The sequence below is a fragment of the Dama dama genome, chromosome 33 (genome assembly GCF_033118175.1).
Source record: "Dama dama isolate Ldn47 chromosome 33, ASM3311817v1, whole genome shotgun sequence".
In the NCBI taxonomy this organism is placed as follows: Eukaryota; Metazoa; Chordata; class Mammalia; order Artiodactyla; family Cervidae; genus Dama; species Dama dama.
In genome coordinates this window covers 21,288,770-21,312,571 of record NC_083713.1, presented here as the reverse complement: position 1 = coordinate 21,312,571, position 23,802 = coordinate 21,288,770, and the positions used below count along the sequence as shown (strand labels likewise).

Below are 23,802 nucleotides of genomic sequence, written 5' to 3'. Positions count from 1 at the left end.
TATGATAAACCCACAGCAAACACTATCCTCAAGTGCAAAAAGTTGAAAGCATTTCCCTTAAAGTCAGGAACAAGACAAGGGTGCCTGCTCTCACCACTACTATTCAACATAGTTTTGGAAGTTTTAGCCACAGCAATCAGAGAAGAAAAATAATGAAAAGGAATCCAGATTGGAAAAGAAGAAGTAAAACTTTTACTGTTTGCAGATAAAATGATCCTCTATATAGAAAACCCTAAAGACACCACCAGAAAACTACTAGAGCTAATCAGTGAATATAGTAAAGTTGCAGGATATAAAATTAATACACAGATATCTCTTGTATCCCTATACACTAACAATGAGAAAACAAAAAGAGAAATTAAGGAAACAATCCCATTCACCATTGCAACAAAAATAATAAAATACTTAGGAATAAATTTACCTAAAGAAACAAAAGACCTATATATAGAAAACAATAAAACACTGATGAAAGAAATCAAAGATGACACAAATAGATGGAGGAATAAACCATGTTCATGGATCGGAAGAATCAATATAGTGAAAATGAGTATATTACCCAAAGCAATCTATAGATTCAATGCAATCCCTATCAAGCTACCAATGGTATTTTTCACAGAACTAGGACAAATAACTTCACAATTTGTATTGAAACACACACAAAAAAAAACCTCGACTAGCCAAAGCAATCTTAAGAAAGAAGAATGGAACTGGAGGAATCAATCTGTCTGACTTCAGACTATACTACAAAGCTACAGTCATCAAGACAGTATGGTACTGGCACAAGACAGAAATATAGATCAAGGGAACAAAATAGAAAGCCCAGAGATAAATCCATGCACCTATGGACACCTTATCTTTGACAAAGGAGACAAAAATACACAATGGAGAAAAGATAATCTTTTTAATAAGCGGTGCTGGGAAAATTGGTCAACCCGTAAAAGAACGAAACTAGAACACTTTCTAACATCATACACAAAAATAAACTCAAAATGGGTTAAAGACCTAAATGTAAGACCAGAAACTATAAAACTCCTAGAGGAAAACATAGGCAGAACACTCTCTGACATAAATCAAAGCAAGATCCTCTATGACCCACCTCCCAGAGTAAGTGGAAATAAAAGCAAAAATAAATGGGACCTAAGTAAACTTAAAAACTTTTGCACAGTGAAGGAAACCAAAACCAAGGTGAAAAGACAGACTTCAGAAGAGGAGAAAATAATAGCAAACGAAGCAACTGACAAAGAATTAATCTCAAAAATATACGAGCAGCTCATGTAGCTCAATACCAGAAAAGTAAATGACCCAATCAAAAAATGGGCCAAAGAACTAATTTCTGCAAAAAAGACATATAGATGGTTAATAAACACATGAAAAGATGATCAACATCACTCACTATCAGAGAAATGCAAATCAAAACCACAATGAGGTACCATCTCACACCAGTCAGAATGGCTACTATCAAAAAGTCTACAAACAATAAATGCTGGTGAAGGTGTGGAAAAAAGGGAGCCCTCTGACACTGTTGGTGGGAATGCAAACTAGTACAGCCACTGTGGAGAACAGTGTGGAGATTTCTTAAAAAACTGGGAATAGAACTGCCATATGACCCAGCAATCCCACTGCTGGGCATACACACCAAGGAAACCAGAATTGAAAGAGACACATGTACCCCAGTGTTCATCGCAGCACTGTTTATAATAGCCAGGACATGGAAGCAACCTAGATGTCCATCAGCAGATGAATGGATAAGAAAGCTGTGGTACATATACACAATGGACTATTACTCAGCTATTAAAAAGAATGCATTTGAGTCAGTTCTAATGAGGTGGGTGAAACTGGAGCCCATTATACAGAGTGAAGTAAGCCAGAAAGAAAAACACCAATACAATATATTAACACATATATATGGAATCTAGAAAGATGGTAATGATGACCCTATATACAAGACAGCAAAAGAGACACAGATATAAGAACAGACTTTTGGACTCTGTGGGAGAAGGCAAGGGTGGGATGATTTGAGAGAATAGCATTGAAACATGTATATTACCATATGTGCATAGATGACCAGTCCAGGTTCAATAAATGAAGCAGGGCACTCAGAGCTGGTGCTCTGGGACAACCCAGAGGGATGGTTTGGGCAGGGAGGTGGCAGCAGGGTTTGGGATGGGGGGACACATGTACACCCATGGCTGATTCATATTAATGTATGGCAAAAACCACCACAACATTGTAAAGTAATAGCCTCCAATTAAAATAAATTAATTAATCAATAAAGAAATAATCACAGATGTTAAACTAAAATATTCTCATCTCAAAGTTGTATCTGTCTTATAACAAACTTTTATATAAATATTTTAATATATTAATATTTCCTGAATAAGAACCAACTGTATAGCACTGGGAACTCTCCTTAACATTCTTTAATGACCTATAGTGGAACATAATCTAAAAAAGAGTAGATATATGTATATGTGTAACTGATTCAGTTAGTAAAGTAGAAACTAACACAACACTGTAAATCAACATACTTCAATAAAAATTAATTTTAAAAAGATTAAAAGGAAATGATCTCTGATAAAATAAAATCTTCATTTAGTACAGTTTCATAAAATAATTATAAATTGAGTACTGTTTGTAAAGGAATAACATCAAATCAGCCAGAGAGATAAATACATCATGTTTTGAATTAAGTTTTGTGAGTAGGCAGATTAAAATTCTATTTTAAATATAAAGTTTGTTAAAATAAATGCTTTTGTATTCAATAGAGAGAAAAAGAAAAGAAAGGAAACAGGCCAAAACTTTTTAAGATTCTTTAAACATGAAACTGTAACTAGTATCAAGCATGAGTTGGATGTGAAGCAGAAGCAAATGAGAAGAATCATTCCCTTAATATTTAAGATCATGTTGAAGGGATATCTGATTCCTAAATCAAACCCACATGTATCTGCTTTCTCGTTCTTGTTCTGGTACAGACAATCCCAGGCGTCCCTGCTATGACTGGAAGGGCCATCTGTCTTCCCAGCCTGCTGGCTTCCAGCACAGGGTCATGACGAGGCAGCCTGTAAATAGAACCACTGTGGGAAGGGCCTGAACCACTGAGGGGAGACCCTGGCCCACAAAGGCCACGGCGCTTCAGGAAGAGGGATGCTGAGCCGTAGGCAGCCAGGAATAACCTTTAGCTTGCTCTCTTCTGCTTTCAATAAAATAGGGCTGAACATCACAGTAAAGACAGAGTTTCAGCAAGAAAAGTTTACCAAAAAAATTTTTTTTTTTTTTTTTTTTTTTTTAAGGAAGAGGAGGAGGATGTAAGTGAACAAAGAAAACAATTTCGGGAGAAGGTAGTAAAAAAATTATTTCTATGACTCTGAATCTAAATTTTACATCCTTGGGGAGAATCAAGGTTGTCTTTCTTAACAAGATCTGGCTGAAGTGTTGCTAACTGCAGGACATGACCTGGAAGAAGCCATTCTACATAGAGGACAGGCTACACTAGGTGTTTAACTCTGAGCAAATAAAGAGTCTCTGGCCCACCGTGGCTCCTGGAACACATACTTGGAAGCAGAAACACCATAGTCCTGTGGCACATTACTCCACTGAAAATCTGGTGATGCTAGTATCCCTCCTGCTGAATGGGATCCAAGCGCCCTCTCCTGCTCTCTCCCCCTCTTACTTTCCTCCCAGTCCTGCTCCTTTCTTGCACTTGCCTTTGGCCAAAAAGGGCTTGACGACCACCCAGGTTGACTCAAACTTCAGTCTATGCTCTAATGTTGATAATAGTGGATACTCACTGGGCTGAAATTGTGTAACTTGGGCATAAGCAAAACAATCAAGAAGTTTTACTACTTCGTTCCCCCTCCACTCACTTTCCTCATGGGCTTGAGATTAATGGACTTAATATCTTGCTTTAAAAAGAGATAAGTCTAGAATTATGGTACCTCTGTTCTGCTATCAGTTCCAGTAAGGAACCAGGGCCCATGCTATCCTTTATTTTTCTCCTAAAACAAGTAAACCTTTGTATGGAAAGTTTAACTAGGGGAGGGTGGCGCTGTAGTTCAGCATGTGTCTTAGGGAGGGAGGTGGGTAGAATTGAGAGAGAGCAGGTGGAATTAAGGAGATGTATTGAGAGAGTAACATGGAAACTTATAATACCATATGTAAAACAGATAGCCAATGGGAATTTGCTGAATGACTCAGGGAACTCAAACAGGGGCTTTGTGACAATCTAGAAAGGTGGGGTGGGGAGGGATATGGGAAGGAGGTTCAGGAGGGAGGGGACATGGGTGTACCTATGACTGATTCTTGTTGATGTATGACCAAAAACCACAAAATTCTGTAAAGCTAATATCCTTCAATTAAAAAAATAAAGTGGCAAACAATAAAAAAAAATTAAAAAAATGAAGATAACTTTCACCTGTTATTTCTTTTTCTCTAGAAGTTGCTTTGCTAGAGAAGCCACTTGGTTTGAGTAAATATGAAAGAAGCCACTTGACTTTAGTGATAATACTTTGTAACCTCTGAGGCAGCAAGCTTGCTACCCTGACCCTTCATCATGAGTCAGTGGAACTTAAATAGCTTCCAGCAGGCTGGAGCTGGCTGTACTGAGAAGGTGTCACCCTTCTGCCCTGATGAGCTATAGCCACTCAAGCAAAACTACTGCTATAAGGGTTTGGGGTGGGTGGGGAGGAGCAAGCAAAAAACCATAGTACTACATTCTAGGTTCTATACTCTGACAGCATACTGACTTCAACAGTTTTGGGAGTTTAAAATATACTCTGTACTCAACCTTTCTGAGCTGTGAGGCCACTGCTTGGTAGATTAAAAGGTCAAGGGTAAAAAGAAAGTCTCCTGATTTACTGTGTGTGTATGTGCATGTGCGTGTGCGTGTGTGTGTGTGTGTGTGTGTGTGTGTGCGTGTTCCCACCTCGCTTATCTCATCCCTTGTAATGCAGAACTCCAGGCTGCAGGTCAGGGCCCGCTCATGGTCCTCAGCCTGGGCACGCCAGGTCAGACAGTCCCCTTCAAGCATGTCCAGCTGTTGCTGCAGGTTCTTTGCAGAAATGTTCGAGCAGTTCTGAAAATGAAAGAGAAGTGAAAATGATGAAAGGAATGGGCAAAATGGCAATGAGAACAACACGCTATTTACCTGCATTGTGAAACTCATAAATGACAATAAAGAAAATAAGCTCCTGATTTATTTTACCTTAAACTTCTTTGATTTCAGAAGGATTTCAGAAGAAAGCCAGACACCAACATCCAAAGTTGTGAAAGACAAACTCTTACATTTTTAGTCTCGAAACATTCAGTTTTGAAGAGTTGCTCATCATACCCAATGCCTCAGAGACACCGTTCAATGTAAGGTATAATTTTTTACTTCAAAAGGCATAAAATATGCATTAGAAACATTTGGCTTCTACACTGTAATTTTCTTGTCAACTTGAGGTTAGCCTCAGGTTCATTATGCAAGCGCTCCCATCTCTACTCAGTGCAGGGGGCTCTAGAAGCCAAAGCCAAACGTGAATTGGAGAACAATTAACACTATTTGTGCAAAGTGAGATGTCTTCCTTGCTCTTTTCTTTTAAAAATAAATCTACTAATGAAAGAAAACTCTTTAAAAGAAAGCTCCTTCTTGGGAAAAAGAGTCTATTAACAGCAACAGAAATTTTGTATTTCTTTCAGATTAAAAAAAGTACTTTAGATTTACGGAATTCCATATAGTTTGGGAGATCAAACCAGTCAATCCGAAAGGAAGTCAACCCTGAATATTCATTGGAAGGACTGATGCTGAAGCTGAAGCTCCACACTTTTGCCACCTCATGCGAAGAGTTGACTCATTGGAAAAAACCCTGATTCTGGGAAAGACTGAAGGCAGGAGGAGAAGGCAATGACAGAGGACAAGATGACTGGATGGCATCACTGACTCAAAGCTCATGAGTTTGAGCAAAGTCCAGGAGACAGCGAAGGACAGGGAAGCCTGGGGTGTTGTAGTCCATGGGGTCACAAAGAATCGGACATCACTGAGCGACTGGACAACAACAATATAGTTTAGTAGTATCTTAAATGAACTTTGAAATAAAATTAGCCATTATGATTTTTATTAATGTTATACATATTGGATAGAATTAACATAATCTTTTCTTCCCTCAAATCCTCAAATTAAGAATTTGAAGAAGGAGTTTTTGTTTTTGTTTTATTTTTATAGCAGAACCCAATGTGTTATTTAGGAAAATTTAATCCGGAATTATTTCCATCTCTTTTAAGCTCCTTTGGTAAGGTCAGTCCAGTGGAAAAAGCAGATCCAATGACTGGTACCCAGAGGCCTGCGTGGAGCCAAGGTGCTTGGGCTCCTCTACTCTGGGCTTTTGTGGATAAAGTAGCTTCTCTGGGATCAGATTCTTCATCTGAAGATGAGGATCCTGGGTCTGACTATCTCAAGGCTACCTTTCAGATCTGACACACTAAAGCATTGTCCAACAGAAATACAACATGAGCCACATGAATAATTTTAAATTTTTTAGTAGTCATATTAAAAAGAAACTGGAAAAGTTAATTTTCACAATATAGTTTGTTTAAACAAATATAAAAAAAATTAGTAAGATTTTCTTTTTCATATTAAGTCTTTGAAATCAAGTATATATCTCACAGACTAAATTTCAATTATTGATAAATTTGTATCAGAAAAACTTGCTCTGTACTTAAATCTCATAGAGTTTAGTAGATTCACATACCCAAGTCACTCCAAATATACTTAAAAGGTTTACAATTTTGGGTATCAATTTAAAATTTAAAATAAATAAAATTAAAAGTTTAGTTCCTCTTTATTTCAATGTGAAAAACCAACTGCCATTATAAATAGCAATTCTATAACTTTTAAGTTAGCATGAGAATAGATGTATTAAACAAGATTATAAAATCAGATTTTTTTCTCCTTAAAGAATTGTTTAGACGTGGTAGAAACTTACCACAAATAAGTATCCCAATGGCTTAATGTAGTTTTTAATTGAACATATATACCAGTCAGTCTGCCTGGTTTCTTTCATATTACAGTCCAACTCCCAGCCATATCAGAGAAAAATGACAGTTTCTAAGTTGCTTACAGGCTGCTGCACTGATGAGATGACATCCACCCCCAAGGAGAGAGCCAGTTTATGGAGATGGTCTATGTGCGCCTGTTTTGCCCGAGAGCGTCTGAGGAGGACCTGGGCATTGTGAGCATCATTCATTTCCTTTGTCTGTTCTGGAAACTCCAGTTCTCTTGATTTGAAGAGTCTTCCCAGCTGGAATTTAGGCCATTAACAATTAACCTGGGTTTCATATTTTTATGAAGACAGTGTTTTTTTTAAATTGAGGTATAGTTGATGTATGACATTATGTAAATGACAGTTGTACGATATAGTGATTCACAATTTTTAAAGGTTATACTACATTTATAGTTATTATAAAAATATTGGCTATATTCCCTAAATTGTATAATATGTCCTTGTAGCTTAATTTATACCTAAATGTTTGTACCTCTTAATACCCTACCTCTGTACTGCCCCTCCCCACCGCCCTCTCCCCACTGGTAACCACTAGTTCTCCATATACGTGAGTCTGATTCTTTTTTGTTATATTCACTACTTTGTTATACATTTTAGATTCCACACGTGATATCATACACATCTTTGTCTTTCTCAACGATAGATTTTTAAAAAATGCTTATTTCCTATAACATATTTAACTAGCTAGTCCACTGCTGACAAGTCCATCTAAAATTATTAGTATTATAGACAAATAAATGTTATAATGGTGCAAGTCAATAGAGTAAAATTAAGGGACTAACATTGCCAGTTCTATTAAAGAAGAAAGCACTATTTGTTCATAGCCTAAAACTTCAGCAAGATGTAGGTCTGTGATTTGACTAAATTCAGAAACTATTTTCAAGGCATTTCAATACGTCTCTATTTTCTGTTGTGTGTGTATGTGCTCAGTGGTATTTTCTGTTAAGAGAGGCCAATATCTATGAAGTTCTACTGACACTTCAATTATAAATTTTTTTTCTTCCCTTTTGTTGCTTATATATACCCTACCTTAAGTTACTTATGCCCTAACTTTTGTTAGGGGAACAAAAGTAATTAAGAATCAAGATATTAAAAAAGACAGATGTGTGGAATAAACAGTGAGAGTTCAAGGAATTAAGAAGAGAGAGAAATCACTCCAAGGGAGGTAGGATTGTTAGATGGAGGGACAAGGTTTAAGTGGTATAGAGGAGAGAGAAGGACCTGACAGATAAAGGCAAGCCCAAGAGTCAGGGCTTGGAATAAGTAATGTAGGTGCCATCTTTGAGGGACCAAGGAGAGCTCTGTTTGGCTGGTAGATTGGGGAGGATGGTGCTCAGTGCGAGAAAAGTCAGGAGCCAGATTGTGGAAAGCTTCTAGTATCAGAATAAGCAACCTGGCCTTTATTTATTGCATAATCACTTATTTTTAATTTCATAGTTTAAAACTAAGAGTCTTCCAGACACCCATGGTAAGTCTTACCTCTTCTCTGACTTGGTGGAACTGGATAATCTTATATAGGATGTCCTCGTAATCTCGGATTCTCTGTTTCTGGTTCTGATGGAAGTGAATAAGGTCCTTCAGCTGTTGAGACTTTTCTTTCACAGGTGCTCCTTTGCCATTTAACTCTTCTGACTCTTTTATAATATACTGAACCTCATCATTCAGTTGCTGAAGAGTTGAAAGCAATAAAAGAAATTAAGCTTCTAGAGAGCTTTTTACTTTACAACTGACATATGAAGATCTCAATAACAAATCACTCTCTTACTTGTTAACAAACACTTATTGTGAGGCTCACCCCATTCCTGCAAATCCAGGCATTGTGTGTGATGCTAGGGATATACTATTCCATCCTAATCTCAGATACATTTTTAAAAATTTAAATTAACATTAAATTTAAAATTTTTTTAAAAACACAAAAAAACTTTCAAAATTAGAGGGCAAAATGGAAAGTCATATATTTCTATGCCATAGCACAGAGTCATCTAGTCATCTGCTAAGTAAATATATTCTAGATACTCTCTGAGGCCATGACCATCTGTGATATTTAATAAAACTAGAATCAGGTGGTATGATAAGAACACCACAAGAAGACAAGTATAAAAGTACATTGGGTGAATTATCTGTCCTTTGGGATAAAAGAATGATCAGAATGAACCACCAGCTGAGCATCACAGTAGCTATGCTGCTTTAAAAGCAGTCATCCCCCCCTCAAAAAAAAAGCAGTCATCCCAGAATCCACAAATAGCCACCACTTGTAGGGAGGGACAAATCACCTTCTTTCTACACAGTGGTGCTCAGATAGCCCTTATAGGAATCTAGATCCTGGTGGACAGTTCAAAGAGGAAGCCACTATAATTTCAGATGAGACTGGGCATGTTCAGGGTTGTAGGGCCATCAACTATGATTTCAGGGTCAGATTTTATGTGAAGGATAAAAGTAATGGAAATGATTTAAGCTAAGGAGATAATTTACAGAACAGTGATCTAGTAAGGGTATTCAAGTTGACATCAAGTGCATGGGCATCAAATATACACACATCACGGTGACAGAGCTAAAAAATCTTGATAACAGTTCCTGATTTAGAGGAATTTATACACACACACACACTTGCTCATGAGCAGCGGTATGTGCACACATGAAATGCAGATACATATGACACAGAGTATAACAAAGAAACTAACAGATAGGCTAGTAGAATTTTCTAGGAGTTTGGAGGAAAGAGTTCACTGTGGGCTACAATGGTATGTGTGCGTGTGTGTTGGGGGGTGGTTATGTATTACATCACTTTTGTCTTGTGTGTGTGTGCACACATGTGTGCATGTGCATGCTCGACTCTTTGTGACCCCATGGACTATAGTCTGCCAGGCTCCTCTGTCCATGGAATTTTCCAAGCAAAAATACTGGAGCAGGTTGTCATTTCCTACTCCCAGGGATCTTCCTGACCCTGGAATCAAACCCACGTCTCCTGCATCTCCTGAACTGGCAGGGGATTCTTTACCACTGTGCCACCAAAGAAGCCCCCATTTTGTCTTAAAAGAACATAAATTAGATATTCCCTAAAGGAATCTTCAAACTTTCAGTCTTGGGATTCTTTACATCCAACACTTGCAAAATAGTGACAAACAGAAACACAGGTATCTTAACTTTGCAGCAAAGAACAGAATCCAGGTAGGGGGATAAAATGACTGACAAACTTTTCCAGCAGTTGTGTCTGGCTCAGGAGTGGCAGGAAGCGGGGGTTAAGGAATGCAGACGCCATCAGGGCCTGGGAATATGACTCATGGTTTTTTTCTCTCACACCCTGAGGGCTCTCAGAGGGAGAATGGGAGAGCACAGCACAATTCTCGGGATGGTGGCAGAAGGCTGGGGTGCCAGTGGGTAGGGACAATGACATCACAAGGGTAATTTCAGTGGCAGAGGACAGCAGAACCTCTGTGTCAAAGAGGGTCTAGCCTTGCTTTGAGATCTCTGAATCAAAAACATATCTATACCTTTTAGGAAAAGAATTAGAATAAATATATAATAAATACATTAATAAGGAAATAATTTAAATTAAAATAATCTAAGGTAAGAATATATTAAGGACCTTTTGTAGCCCAAATGTTTACATATCATCAAATATAGCACACTGCATTTAAAAAGGAAGAAAAATGTGTCTGACACATGGACTTTTAGAAAAGCAATGCTTTTGTTTTTTTAAAAATTGTAATTCATCACACGGTTAAAATTAATTAGGTGAGCTTCAACTGAACAGTTTTTCATTCTTTTTCATTCCCAAGGTCATCAATTTGCTTCTTCACCTGGAACTGAGGCTTCATTTCATTCCATTTTTTCCGTAGGCCTAAAATGGTCTGGAGACTCCCTCCAAGGTCAAGTGCAGACACAGGCATAAGCGCTTCCTGAAGAAGTTTTAAGTTTTGCGTGGTCTGAAATAGACATTAGATAGTTATGCATATGTTTTCTTTGTTGCCACCAGCAAATACATCATAATCATTCCAGTGATGACATGGTGTGTCATCAAACTTTGCCACTGCCATGAAAATACTCACTACCTAGAGTGAGCTTCTGGTTCTAAACCACGAATGAACAACAGCACAAGCCCTCTTTTCACTGTGGTAAAATATGCACAACAAAAAAAAAATCTACCATTTTAACCACTTTTAAATGTGCAGATAAGTGGCGTTAGTGCACTTCACTGTGCAGTCATACCACCATCCATCATCAGAACTTTGTCATCTTCCCAAGCAGAAACTCTGTCCCAGATAAACGCCAACCTCCATTCCCCCTTCCCTCAGCTCCTGATAACCTCTATTCTGCCTTCTGTCTCCCTGAATTTGACTACTTGAGGTATCTCACAAAAGTGGAATCCCAATATTTATCCTTTTGTGTTTGGCTGACCTCACCTACGTTTCCAAGGTTCCTCCATGTTACAGCATGTGTCAGAATTTCCTTTCTTTCTAAGTCTCAATAAAACCCACTGCATGTTCCCTCACCTTTCTAAGCTGCTCTTTGAATGCTGCCCACTGCTGTTTCACGGGCTTGCTTGCAGCGGCTTTAAGTTGCCAGGCTGTCCGAAGGTGGCTGAGTTCTTCCCTTTCTGCCTTCTGGCTTTCCATAGTGTTCTCCATGATGTGTACTTCATTTTTCACATTTAATATTTCATTTTCTTTTGCCTGTGAAATTAATAACCTGTGTAATGGCTTTTCTTTTCCAAGAAATAAACATGGTTTTGCATACAACTATTTTAGGAGGCAAAGGCTTTTTAGCCAAAGCAGAACACCGTCCTGACATCAAGAAAAGTCTGAAATGTGGTGTCCCAAGGACAAGAGAACAGAAAAAAACAAGGATGGTCTTGGAATGCAGGAACAGAAAAAAACAGACCCTTATTGTCCTTCCCTCCCCCACATTATAACTGTTAAAGGATTTCAGGTCCTGAGCAGTATAACCTGCCTCCCCTCCTACCCCAAGGGAAGAAGGTATTTGCCTTACTCTTCCCCCCACCAGTATATGTGCCTCATCCAATCAGCAAATGACCAGCAAGACCCCTGTCCTGCTCCTAGTACCCTGAGTATAAAAATGGACTAAGGACCCATGTTCAATGTCGGTTCTCCCTTGAGCTGGCTTGCTGTTCTAACAGTGTCTCCCAATATAATAAATTTTATTCTCCTCTCCTTGTGCCTTATGTCTGGAAATTCTTTTCCAACCTGCTCATGGACCATGACATGAAAGGTCTGAGCACAGGCTGGGCTCTCAGAGCCCATAATATATGCTTGGACATGAGCTTGCTAGTTGTTCACAACTCCACTGGCGTTTCAATCCCCTCCTCTAAGATTTGTTTATTTCCTGGGGTTTAGAGGATGACTGAATGAGCACAAGGATATAGAAATTCTGAAGCTGAAATTATTTTAATGAATACATTTTGAAGTGGATTCCACCTTTAAACACACATTAGAATATGTCAATATCTCAGTATTAGGGGCCATGAGGGGGCAAATTGTTCCGGGTTTTTCTTTTTGTACTATCCTATTGTATACACTACAATTATTTTAACTTTTCCTTGTGAGAAGTTCCTCAAGTTATCAGATCTGAAATGTGCATCTATACAGTTGTTCTTTGGTATTCATGGGGGCAGGATAGGAGGAGGGTACTGGTTCCAGGACTTGCCCTAGACATCAAAACCAGTGAATGCTCAAGTCTCATGGTTGGCTTTCCATACCTGCAGGTTTCAACCAACTCTGGATAGCGCTCTGTGTTGATCCAAAGTTGGTTGAATCCAGGAATGTGGAAGCCCTGAATATGGAGGGCCAACTGTATCTCTATATTTGTATCTCTATACCCTGGTGGCTCAGCAGTAAAGAATCTGCCTGCAATGCAGGAGATGCAGGAGACACAGTTCAATCCCTGGGTCAGGAAGATTCCCCTGGAGGAGGAAATGGCAACTCACCCAGTATCCTTGTGGGAACAATCTCATGGACAGAGGAGTCTTGTGGGCTACCGGCCATGGGATCGCAGAGAGTCAGACATAGCTGAGCGCGCACACACACACACACACACACACACACACACACACACACACACACACAGAGTATACCAGAAGCACAATATCTAAGTTCCAAGACTTCTCTTCCCAGCTTTAATATATTCTGGCTATCTGATTTAAAATCCTTTAAACAACGGTTTTAAATAATGGGAAATTCAATTAGAGGGAAAAGTATAAGAGAGACAAGGAGTAAAACCATGTACTTTTTTAATGTCCAAACATCAAAAAAGGCAGAAGAATATTTGTTTAGCAAAATAAAAATCTGCTTTGATGGCCAACTCTTCTCAGGAAATCCTTGAATTTCTAAGGAGCAACTGTACATCAATTTCTATAATGGCAATGACAGCTGGGTATCTAAAAGTCAAAAGACTTTTTAGATTATAGTCAGAAGATAGTGTCATGAATATGTAATAGGACATTTTAAATAATAGGTAGGCCATCTTATTTTAAAATTATTTTAAATGACGTTAATATTGCATAATTATATTAATGTAGACATTATAAAGTGTCATTTAATTGCAAAAAAAGCCTGCAGGTGCTAAATGTGATTTCTCCAATGAATTTGGGAATCTAGTAATAAAATGATGTATTCTATAACTATGATGAACAAGACACATATTATGAAAGATATTAGCCACAGTATTACCTAAAGTAAATCGTATTTTTATCTATGCTATAAATAAAGATAGGGTATCTTTAACATATTATTAAGAAACTATTAATAAAAATGTTACATAATACATGATCTAATGGAAAATTGGAATGTGTAGCATGTCAATGACAACTATAATCTGAAGAGTGTACACTCTGAATGAGGCCCAGAAAAAAGAGCGCTATGATAGGATTTGTTGATGCCTAGCTACCAGGATTCAAGAAAAGTGCTTATGCATTTGGCAAGTATAAGTACTGTGGCCACTCAGAAAGATTAAATGCTTTGTCTAGTTAGTAAACACTAACTACTCATTCCATATACTTCTGTATAAGGTCACTGAAAAATCTGGCATCATGTGGTCTAAATAGGGCACTAGATATTCCATTCTCCATGTAGATTCACACACAATGAGTGGTCTTCTGACATCTTGCTTTTCAGATATCTTGATAACTGGTAGACAGTACTCCAGGTAGCATTCTTTATTTGCCACTATAAATTACTAAACTGGCACTTTCATCAAGATGTCTACCAGATTTCTACCCTAAATTAGTTTCTCTCACTGTGATGATATTTAGATGAATTGAAAATTTTTTTCATTTCAAGCTTGAAAAATCTGAGCCTTGGCAACAATCAAGAGTAGAGCACACAGCAGAAAGTGCCAGCTGGCCTTCTTCCTTTCTAACCACCAAACTGGTTACCACATTTCAGCACTAATGTTTGTTTAAAAGCCTAATGGTCCAAAAGATATGAAGAGAATAAAAATTGTGTTATACTTGCCTTACCAACAATTTTCTATCTCAGAATGCCACTGAACTAATAAAATTAAGAATTATGTAGACCTTAATTCTTATCAGTAAGGGGAAATTTATCATATGATAGTGGTAAGGACCTTGAGTTAAAGTGACCATGATTATAATGTCAAGATAAAAGGCCACCAAGTTATGTAGTAAAATAAACACTATTTCTGAAAACTCCGAATGGACCTTTGACTATCAGAGAACCTAAGTTTAGACATAGATATAAAATAAAATTTTGAATGGATTCCTACTTCAGATCTTAAATGAAAATCTGGCCATATGATCTTAAACATTCTGAATAAGGAAAAAAGGACTTCTGTTTCTGAGTAGGATGGAGTAGCCAGGGGCAGAGCAGTGCTTCTACCTAGAACAACTAGAAAAGCTTGAATAAAGGCAGAAGGCATCTATTTAAAGTCCAAAAGAACTAAAGAGGCCAAGACTCCAGGGAAGGATGAATCTGAGAGTGGTGAGCTCACCTGCAGCCGGGGCTTTTCCCAATTCTGTGCACTGAGAGTAAAGCTGATCATGAAGATTTACTGGGGAACAGAGAAGCCAGGAGAGCTTCTGACAGACACTGGTGGAGGTGGGGGGTTCAAGCACACAGCTGATCTTTATCTCAGAACATTGACAAGATACTGGGGCTGAACAGGGCAGGGCAGTAGATTAGAAAACCCAAGCAAATACTTCTGAACAGCAGAGTGGAGGTTTTTAGCAGCCTCCCAAGACTCCTCAAGCTAGAGACCTGCCAGGCAGACAGAACTCAGAGAATGTACCAAGCTCCAACTTGAAAACAACGAGAGCCCAAGGTCATCAGAATAGATGGAGCCTTGACAGAACTATAGTCCAGACTCAACTTCACCAGCTCCTGGTTGGCTTAAGTGATCTTCCGCAAGTACCTACCTAGGGAAAAAACATAACACCATCTGGAATCACAATTTTTTATACATAATGCCCAGCATTCAATAGATATTCACTCATCATCCCAAGACAGGATGACACAGCTAGAAACCAAGAGAAAAAGTAGACAATAGAAACAATTCCAGATCCAGATGTTAGACTTTGCTGACAAACACTTTAAAATATCCATAATTAATATGGTCATGAAAGCATAGGAAAGATGGAGAAAGAAAGGATACAAAAGAAATTTCTTCTGGCAATATAATGTAGTAAAGAAAGAACCAACCAGAAATTCCAGAACTGAAAAATATAATTTCTCAAAAGGAAGACAGTTCAAAAAAGGCTAGACCAAGAAAAGCGCAGTTTGCAAATATGTAAATTCCTTTTAAGTGCAAATTAGAGAAGTATACAGTGAAGAGATACACATAACAATATACTAAAAAAAAGTAAAAATCTTAAAGATAGATATAGATAGATATTATACATTCTAAATCTTCCAAGTAAAAAATAATATTGTTTATAGTAAAGTATAAATATAAGAACATGGGTAAAATACTCAACAGGTCTTCACTGATGCTTAAGGATAGTGTTAGATGAATTAGAATTATTTACTGCATATTTTGTTTCCACACAGATTTAAGAAGAATGGTCTTTAAACAACAAAGTTTGAAACAATTAAGATAAAGAAGAAATTGTAGCTCAAAGTAGATGAGAATAGTTAGAGACTGTTTCAGATGAATTTGGGCTCCAGATTGAGATTCATCACATGTCAGAGTTCTGAGAAAACTGCAGATGTCAGCCATCGCTGCAAATCTACAGAAAATGGGAGAAGGGCCAGAAAATTAGAGAAAGAAAAATGCCCTGATTTTCAGATGGGGGAAAGGCTGGACTATGTGATTAACTGATCAATAAGCTTTATACTGAAAACCAGGGCAATAAAATCATTACTGATCAAGCAGATTGTGAGTACTTCGGAAAAAACCCTTAGATCACCAGGAGTCAACCTAGTTTTTGCCAAATTATATTACACAATTGATAGGATACTAGGTAGATAGACCTTCCTTTTAGCAGCAACTTCCAATAGAGACTTGAGGAGAAGGTTGTGAAATGCTGGTTAAAATAAAGTACTATTGGGAGTGTCAATGATTGTTTCAAAGACTGGTTTATCAACTGATTGCTTAATGGATTGGAGTATCAACCTGTCCCTCAGACACTTTTTATTAAAGATCTAATTGCAGCCATGGGAGGCTTACTTATTAAAATATGAAATTAAGCCTAGGAGAGATGGCTAATGTAGTAGATAGCAGGCACAAAATTAGTTTAACAAGATGCAATCACGAGTTAAAACTAACAAAGTGATACAAAGTAGGAATAAATATAAAAGCTCACATTTGTATGTAACAGATAAACAGGCCACAAGGATATAAAATGGGAGAGACCCATCCTGGCAGGAATTGCAACAAAAATGTAATGCAATTACAGTTTTTTTCCATCACAAGCTTAAATATGAACCAATAAAGTAAAATTATTGCTAAAAGCACTATTATAATCTTAGTTCTCATCGGTAAAGAATGATATCCAGTTTGTGTTAAAGTGGTACTGTACTTTTTGTTTACATTTTATGAATGATTTTGATAAGTCATGGACCATTCTGAGAGGGAGGATTAGGATGAAGAAAGAAATAAAGCTACCTCTTAAATGATACAAAGTATTTATATCTAGTTAGCTGGAAAAGACTCAAATTAGACTTTGCAACTGTTTTCCAGGTTTGAAAATTTTTGAGTGTAAGAGGGATGAAATATGAATATATTTTTCTTCCCTGTGGATCTATAGAGGGTTAGAATCAGACATGAAGAGAGATTCAACTTAACATAAAAAAAAAAGAAACAAACCTTTCTAGAAGTTGGAATTTTCTAACAATAAAACAAACAGTTTTAATAGGAAGACACTTGAGGTATTGAAGGAGAGGTGGATTAACCATCTTTTAAGAATAAAGAGTTCTATAGTGAATGGGCCTGAAGTTGATATGAGTATTCTAGTATACTTTAGAGACCTAACTTAACAACTAAAATTAGGGTACATTTCGAAGTACAACGGGGCTTCACTATGAAAATCTGGTATTATAAGAAATTCTTCAAAATGAAGATTCATCCTAGATGTTATCTTCAGCCTCTGGAAATCTTGTAAGAATCTTTTTGCGTGCTCTCAACATAACTCAGAACTTTGGGGTGAACCTCTGAGGACTCTGTGTAATAATAATAATGTTGCATTCAGATTATTGTCATTCTTTCTTCTTAACAGATATACTAGCCTTCACATGATAAACTCACAAGGGGTCTAGGACCAAAGAAGCACAAAAGTGCTGGGCTTCAGGACTGTTCGCAGGTGAATGAAGCTAAAAAGAACTTCTTAAACCAGTCTGGCTGAATGACAGCTGAAATTTTGAATTTATGAACTTGACTTTGACAAGTAATCTCTGAAGAAGGTGTGACTCATTTAATGTCATTCTTACCATATTTATTAAATTAAGGAACTCGAGCCCAAGGTCGTGCGTTAAAAAACTCTTCTTTAAAAATAGCTGCCATTGCTTCTCCACTGAGTCAGACCAATGCTTGGCTTCAGCACCGCCCTCTTCCTTTCGTAGGATATCAGTTTGGTAAAACTCCTTTAGACCCTGACATTGCTTCTCTACCTGAAAAAAAGAGAGAGAATATAAATGAAAGTTAAGAACACTTAAAAACATTTTTAAAGGGAAAAATACTAGATTCCAGTGAAAGCCTCTATAAAAATTTACTTGGAACCTACATTTCAGAATTCTTTAAATAATTATTAAATACTGTCAACTTACTGAAAAGACACAAATCTATTTAGGTTGTTGAAAGACCAGACTGACTACCACTGGGTGGTAAATTGAGCTGACAAGTTTATTATTCGGGAGACCTAGTTACTGTAGCCAAAAATCATATTTATGTACTGTACATGTGTATGCTTTGCAACTGGGGACAATTTATGTCAAAGACCAATGTGGTTTCATTTTAGAGCTGAGTTTTATAATTCAGAAGAAAGGTAAACATATAAAATCAAGGATTACAAATCAAAAGGAAATGTAAATCAGTGAAAAATTATTCATAATCAGTAAATCACAACTTGCTTCTTCTCAGTGATAAGCCAGAACAAAAGAGTACTAATAATTATGAATTTTCTGTACATGTATTAATATTAAACTGTCTCCATGAGAAAATGTTATTGAGGTTACTTCACCTCCCTAGAATTATATTTTCTCATTGGCTAACCAATGTAAGTAGTACTAGATTATTTTAAATCAGTCTCTTTGGACAGAATTTATATAAAGTCAAATGTGCCTGTAGAACCATAGATTAACACGAAACTGGGTATTATAGAAGTAGTAGAAAAATTTTGACACAATTTTTTAAGCATTTTGAATAATACTTAATAGCAAATGGGCTTGCCTGGTGGCTCAGATAGTAAAGAATCTGCCTGAAATGCAGGAGACCTGGGTTTGATCCCTGGGATGGGAAGATCTCCTGGAGAAGGGAACAGCTACCCATTCCAGTATTCTGGCCTGGAGAATTCTATGGATGGAGGAGCCTAGTGGGCTACAGTCAATAGGATTGCAAAGAGTCTAACATGACTGAGCAACTTTCACTTTCTTTCAGTTTAACAGCCAATAGGACAAGACTCAAAGAGTTCATAACTACTGAAAGTCATTTAAAGAAGGTAAGAAATTTCAGGCAGTGGTTAGTCACTATATTTTAAAGATTTTAACATCGTTCCTAATTTAGTGAGCGCTGCAAAGGGCACTCACAGAAGTTCTCTCCTCTTTCCCCATATTCCATTTATTCATGCCTCTGTTTTGCTCTTGCTTATTTCCTCAGCCCAGAATGATCTTTTCTCAGTTTTCAACTCCTACTTATCCTTCATGAGATAGTTAAAAGGCTACCTCCTCCAGGGGGTCTCCTAAGATTTCATAGTAAGAACTAAGCATCTATCTCCTTGGGCTTCCAGAGATAATTCTGGGAGAAAGTGAACCATAAGAAAATTATTATAACACGGAGACAAGTATGCACACAATGTTCTGGGCACACTGAAGAGGGACCACCAACTCTCTCTAAAGAAACTGGGAAGCACAATGGAAGTAACGCTTAATCTGCATCTTTTAGAATTGTCCAGGGTGACACGGAGCAGGAGAAGGGGGCTCCAGATGGAAGGAATAATGAGTGTGAAGGTACAAGTGTGAAACACGGGCTGGTTAAGCGCGGGATAAACGATCTTGGTGTGGGTGAAGTCCAGATAGCACACGCTGAGTGTTAAGAAGCGAGCATGATCATTGGGTTGGGATAAAGCCAGCCAGCAGGTTTCAACATGTTTGGTACTCTACTCAACATGATGTGACACATTCTTGTTATCTTGAAACAACTGACAGCTCTCACAGTGACTCAGAATCAGCATGACAACCATCAGTACATCAGTGGCATTGTGCGCTACAGGGCGGGGTGCCAATCTGATGGGCTGTCAGTTATGTGAAATTCTCAAAACCTAAACTTTAAGTCATCCTCCCTTCCTAACTGCTCAAAAAAAACCTCCTTGAATGTAAGTAAGCATGATGTCATTACAGGGATTCCCTTGAATATGGACTAGTTTCTTTTTAGTGAATTAATAATCAGTTTTAATACACTATTTGAGAGTAAAAGTTATAATTTGGGTCACAAATTACATTTGCCATATTGCCTGAATTTTAGGAGGTAACATGATCAGATTTGCTTTAGAGTGATCATTTTTTGAAAGGCATGAAAGGGAGAATTACAGAAGGCAGAGAGAACAGGCAGATACAATTTCTTTAACCTCAGCACGGATGATGAGGCCCTGCACTGAGGAGGTGATGGTACAAAGATGGGAATTCAGAAATCTCTTAGGTTGTCTCTAAAGACAGATATGGGATAGCATGGTCTTCAAAATATGGAAAAACAAAAGGGAGGAGACTGGGGATTAAACCTCAGCTCTGATGCTTACTAACTGTTTTGTCTAACTTCCTAGAACTTCAGTTTCTCTCATTTGTAAAGTGAGGATAATAGTGAATACATATAGGGATGTTATAAGGATGAAACAAAATCAGGAATTAAAAGTTCAGGTATTGATACAAAATAAGTGCTCATTAACAGAGGAATTAGAGCAGACTTTGAACTTCTACACAGGCCTTCTGAAAGATGATGGGGTCATTCATCCAATGCCAAAATAAAGGAGGAAACACATTTGAAGAAAAGATAACCAGTTGTGTTTTGGTGAGTTTTAAGGAGGTTACAGAATACCAGTAGGTAGGTAGTATAATTGGAAGCTGAAAATATTGGCCTGGAGCTCAAAAGAGTTGGGGCTGAAGAACCAATTGTGGGTTACTGATGCATTGAAAACCAAAGGTGTGTTGGTTGGGGGTGATTTTTGTAGGGAGAGTGTATAGAATGTACAAAAGAGAGCACAGGCAAGAATTCTGTGACCCACCACACTTCAGGAATGGAGAACTGAATCAGGAAAAGGAAGTAACAGATAAAGAAGCAAACAGGATGATTGCCCCAGTTATGTGAAATATCCAAATAAGGCAAATCTATAGGGACAGAAAGCAGATTGGTGCTTGCCTGAGGCTGGGGGATGGGCAACCAGGACTGACCAAAAAGTATCCATAGGCTCTTTTTGGGGTGGTGGAAACATACCAAAACTGGACTGCACTGATGTTTGCACAATTTTATGAATAAACAGTAAAAATCACTACATCCTAAAATAGGCAAATTTTATGGTATGTAAATCATACCTCAATAAATCTGTTTTTCTTTATAAAGTCAAAGGAGGTAAGTATGAGTAACTGGGTTAAACAAATATGGCAGAGAGATTAAGTGGAATAAAGACTGAAAAGACACCATTTCATCTGTCAACTAGCAAGTAACAAGCTCATAAGAGTGTTTTCAATGGAGTGAAGAGTTGGTAAAAGGCAAGACTGAAACAAGGATAAACTGAGTGGCAGTGGGATGAGGATTGAAGAGGATCAACAAGAAGAGGAAAGAAGTGTCATCTTCCCATCCCCAGAGTCCAGATGTGAAAGGAAAGAAAACGATAGAGTGGCAGCCTTAGTGAGGGCAAGACTACTTGGGGAGACTGGTAGATGAAAACGAAGGAAGAAATATAAGAAGCAAATTTTCAAAATTCAAGAATGGATGCTGAAGCTACATTCTGAAGGATTCAGGAGCAGACAAGGAGGTACTGATGGCTGGTTTTGAGGGGACATACACAGAAACCCCACTTTGTTGGTGACAGTGGAGGAAGGATGAAAATGTCAGTGGGTTTGGAAGCTGATAGAAGACAGGGCAATTTGGCTCAATGGACTCATTTTTGTTTTCAGTCACATACAAGGTAAGGGTGCAGATTTAGGAACAGAAACTGTGGTAAGAAGTTTGAGAATCGCTACTAAATGGGCAGCAACTAGAGAGCATATGGTGGGGAGGGGGGTGCTCAGGTGAGGAAAAGACCCTTGAATTTGTAACAGCACCAATCAGCACAATTGTATGATTTCCACAGGAGTGTCTGGGAGTTTGGAAAGAGAAGCAGAGTAAACAGTGTTGGATTGATCTAGAATTGTGAAGTGGCAGAGTGAGGGTAGAAGCCAGGGAAGTGAGGGTATGGGGAGTGTAATGGAACTGAATAAGCTGGCGAGGAGAGAAGGAAAGCCCATGGGAGGAGGAGGCTGGACAGACTGAAAGCTCTGCCAGGGGAGGACAGGAGCCTCTGCCAGGTGAGCTAACAGAGCGAAAGCTGGGCAGATGAGAGGACAGGAGGTCCTTCTGTGGAAGTGCTGTCTGTAAGCTGAGGTGTCAGCCCTGATCACCAAGTCCCTGGTCCCAGGGGCCAGAGTGGCCAGCGGAAGTAAGTGCTGAGCTAGAAACTAAGGAGGCACATTTTTGGCAATGAAGATGCAGACCAAGTACTTCTTTGTACCTTCTCCACCATGTCAAGTTTGGAGAAAATGTTCATCAACAGAACAACCTGTCAGTTGGAGTACTTCTGCCAAACCCTGACAGTTCAAGGTTAAGAAAAATTGAAAAAAAAAAAAAAAAATCCAGGATAAAGAAAGATGTGGAAAAGGAGACAGTGGTTCCCTGAGATTTCCAAGGCCTGGGCATGGCCTTCCTTCAGCTGGTGAGAACTCAGACTACTGTAGAAACGAGAGTAGATAGAGGCGAAGAGGGCAGATGGGATCATGGTGGTGCGAGGTGAGGATGAGTGTGGTGAGAGGACTGGAGGAGAAGGCTACTTGATTTTGGTGACTTTACCCCTGAGCAGATTTTGCAGAGCTCTACCTGCACCCTTCTCCCTGAGAGGAGAATGCACATGGGTGCTCCCCTGGTGGCTCAGGGACAAAGAATCTGCCTGCCAACCAAAAGACGTGGGTTTGATCCCTGTGTCGGGAAGATTCCCCAGGGGAGGAAATGGAAACCCGGTCCAGTACTCTTGACTGGGGAAATCCCATGGACAGAGGAACCTGGCGGACTGCAGGCCATGGGGTCACAAAGAGTTGGACACAACTGAGCAATTGAGCATGGGTGGACTGGGACCAGAGTTAAGATGTGGGACTCCAGCACATTTCTATTACTGATGTCACCTTCAAGAAGCTGGAACCTTTGAGAGACAGAATGCTAGTCTACCAGAGGGAATTTTACAGATTGTTTAGTACAAACCAGTCAAAATAATGCTTCCTAAGAAGCTCTCAGAGGAAACTTATTAAGAAGCCTTAAACAAGACAGATCTGAGACTAGACTCAACAGACCATAATTTCCAATTCTGTGTAGTTTAAATAAATCACACATATTGCTTAGGTATTTTGAAGAGACTGATGACTTACTTTAAAATAGAAAATGACTGATTTTTAAATGATTTTGTTTTATGTTTAGATTATTGTAAATTATTGCAGGCCATAGTAAAAAGTGTTTCAACACAGCCTCTTTGTCATGCTGCCAAATAGGTCAGCCCATAGGTACTGTACCTCCTCCGATGACTTCAGAAATGCCACGTAAGTTTGCAGGACTTGTGACCTGGAGTTGATGCTTTGGCCAAATATGTTTAATTCTTCCTCTAGCCATTTAGCTTTAGAAGAAAGTGATGCCAGTTCATCAAGTTCAAAATCATGTTTCTCTGTCAAAAGTTTTGCAGCTGCTTCTAATTCATGTGACGTCTCCTACGAAAGCCGGGAACAGGCGGTCAGCAGTTGACAGGGGAATCGTGAACACTCACATTCCATTACCTTTGGTTCAGCCATCTATTACAATTATTAATTGAACTTGTACCCAAACTCTCCTCAATAAAAAAGGCATATATTTC

The 23,802-nt window shown here is 38.4% G+C and overlaps 1 protein-coding gene across 1 annotated transcript in view; it reads right to left on the bottom strand.

Annotated features, from left to right (window-relative positions):
- CCDC141 (coiled-coil domain containing 141) overlaps window positions 1-23,802 on the bottom strand; it is a 231,040-nt gene that overhangs the window by 33,299 nt on the left and 173,939 nt on the right. Inside the window, exons 11-17 of the mRNA XM_061135268.1 lie at window positions 23,468-23,659; window positions 17,936-18,115; window positions 11,531-11,710; window positions 10,838-10,963; window positions 8,517-8,705; window positions 7,095-7,274; window positions 4,922-5,071 (exon numbers count right to left, since the gene is read on the bottom strand). Of these exons, the coding sequence (XP_060991251.1) occupies window positions 4,922-5,071; window positions 7,095-7,274; window positions 8,517-8,705; window positions 10,838-10,963; window positions 11,531-11,710; window positions 17,936-18,115; window positions 23,468-23,659 (1,197 nt within the window). The remainder of the gene's footprint in view (window positions 1-4,921; window positions 5,072-7,094; window positions 7,275-8,516; window positions 8,706-10,837; window positions 10,964-11,530; window positions 11,711-17,935; window positions 18,116-23,467; window positions 23,660-23,802) is intronic.